This window comes from Neophocaena asiaeorientalis, unplaced genomic scaffold, assembly GCF_003031525.2.
Source record: "Neophocaena asiaeorientalis asiaeorientalis breed wild unplaced genomic scaffold, Neophocaena_asiaeorientalis_V1.1 scaffold223, whole genome shotgun sequence".
In the NCBI taxonomy this organism is placed as follows: Eukaryota; Metazoa; Chordata; class Mammalia; order Artiodactyla; family Phocoenidae; genus Neophocaena; species Neophocaena asiaeorientalis.
The window spans coordinates 149,423-151,670 of NW_020175045.1; the positions used below are offsets into that span (position 1 = coordinate 149,423).

At 71.1% G+C, this 2,248-nt stretch overlaps 1 protein-coding gene across 1 annotated transcript in view; it reads right to left on the minus strand.

Annotated features, from left to right (window-relative positions):
- FSCN1 (fascin actin-bundling protein 1) overlaps positions 1-2,153 on the minus strand; it is a 9,803-nt gene extending 7,650 nt beyond the window's left edge. The window contains exon 1 of the mRNA XM_024763555.1: positions 1,232-2,153. Coding sequence (XP_024619323.1) covers positions 1,232-2,063 — 832 coding nt within the window. The 5' untranslated portion in view covers positions 2,064-2,153. The remainder of the gene's footprint in view (positions 1-1,231) is intronic.
- Between the last annotated feature and the right edge of the window lie 95 nt (positions 2,154-2,248).

Below are 2,248 nucleotides of genomic sequence, written 5' to 3' on the forward strand. Positions count from 1 at the left end.
GAAGAGAAGCCGCCTACGGGGAGAATCTAAGAAGGGAAAGAGGAGGGTTCACTTCTGGCGCGCAGGCCAGTAGGAAATGGCCAGGCCAGCGGGAGGCCCCGGGAGAGGACGCATCGAGTTGCAGCAGCCAGTTGTTCCAGGCGGGAGTCTTGGGGGTGGGTTCAACCGAGGGTAGGGGGGGCTTCCCGAGGGTGCCGGGCTGGCGTCTCCGGGCTCAGGCTGAGACCGCTCTCTGGCTCCCGCAGAGCAGAGGGTACAGGCCAGGAGACGCGCGGTGGGCGCGGGGCGGGGTGCCTGGCGGGGCGCCATCCACGCCACGCCGTCCCGGGGCTGGGGCGCGAGCAGGGAGGCCGCCTTCAGGGGCGGCTTCGGACGGGGCACTGGGCCTAGGGGCGGCGCGGGGGGTCCTCAGCAGGGGGTACCCGCAGAAAGTCGATTCCCTCCCCCGCCCGGCCGCATCTGGTTTTCCCATCTGCAGAGACGGAGCAGGACAAAGGGGGCGAGGGAGGGCCTTGTCGACGAGCCCGCCCCCCTGCTCACAAAGGCCGCGGCCTCGAGCGCGGGGCGGACGCGGGAGGAGGGGCTGGGGGGGGAAGGGCAGACACTCTGGGCACCCCCCTCCAGCAGAGGCCAACCCCTCCCAGCAGCCAGCGGAGGTGGAGAAAGGCCCGGAGGGAGGGGAGGTGGAAGCGCACCCTGCGGAGATCAAAGGCTACCCCCATCCCGCCCGCGAAAGGCGGCCTTCATGGAGCGGGGGCGCGCCCCGCGCCTGTTGCGACCCCTAGTCTCCGCCCTGGAACCAAAGGCCCACTGCCGGGGGGAGGGGCACGAGGAAACAGGCGAGGGGCGTCCCCTCCCCACGGGCTAGGCCCACGGATGCGAGGGACGGATCTGCGCGCGTAGGGAGGACCCAGATCAGGCCGAGGGTTCGGAGGGTGGCACAAGGGGCGGCGTCTAATCGCGGCCTAGGAGCCCCAACCTCAAGGCGGAGTGGGGGCTATGCAGCGGCCCCCAAGGATGGGCAAAGCCCCACCCCTCGCCCCTTCCTGGGGATCGGAGCGCAGGTCCCCGCGGCGGGGTGGGGTGGTCCGCGCGCCCAGCGGGGGCGCACCGGGCGTCGCTCAGGATTGCAGCGGCGCCGCGGGCGAGAAAGGGCGGGAGGCTGCGGGGACTGGGGTGGGGTTCGCTTTGTGCATGGCCCAGAGAGGCGGGGGACGGCGTCCCCACTCACCCTGGCGCGTGGACACGTTCCTCTCGTTGGCCGCCTGCAGCACGACCTGGGCGCAGCTCTGTTCCAGGGCGAAGAGCTCGTCCTTGCCCACCTTGGTGGCCTTGCCCGCCTTGAGCGTGCCGCTGGGCCCCGACGGCGCCAGGTAGCGGCCTTCGCAGTCGCGGAAGGCCACCTTGCCGGAACGGAACTCGAGCGTGTAGCCGGTGGCGGGCTCGGGGTGCGCCACTAGGCGCCCGTCGTGGCGCAGGAAGCGGTGGTCGGCCGTCTGCAAGCTGTAGCGCTGGTCCTGGAAGGCCAGCGTGATGAGCGAGTCGACGCCCCAGGGCACGTCGCGGTCCACTGCGATCTCGTCGGCCGGCCGCGCGCTCAGGTGCGCGTAGCGCTTGCGGGCCAGGCTGTAGATGGTGACCTGGGGGTGCATGGCGATGTGCACGCTCCACTTCTCGGCCGGCGACACGGTCTGAGCGAAGCACGACAGGCGGTCCTCGGTGCCTCCAAAGTAGCGCCGGTGCGCCTCAGACTGCAGCGACCAGCGGCCGTCGTCGTGCGCCACGATGAGAAAGCGGCAGTCGGCACTGGGCACCTCGTGTTCGCAGGTCACGTTGCCATCCTTGTCCGCCGCCAGGTAGCGGCCCAGGTGGCTGCGCAGGCACACGGCTGCGCTGCCCGCCTCGTCGGGCGGCTGTTCCAGCGTCCAGATCTGCTTCTTCTTCAGGCTGCTGGCCGACGCATTCACCTTGAACCCGAACGTCTCGGCCGTCAGGTACTTGTTGCTGCAGTTAATGAGACCGAACTGGATCTGCAGGGCCTCGGCCGTGCCGTTGGCGGTCATGGTGGCGGCGGGCGGGAGGCCGGCGCGGCCCGGGAGGTCGGTGGCGGGTCCCAGCGGCGGCGCCCGGCTCCTTTGTTCAGCTGCCGCGGCCGTGCGCTCACCCTCAGCAGCGCTTTACAAAGCCGGCCCGTGGCGCCCGAGCCTCTTTATAGGCGGGGTGACGTCAGCGTCGCGAGGTCCCGCCC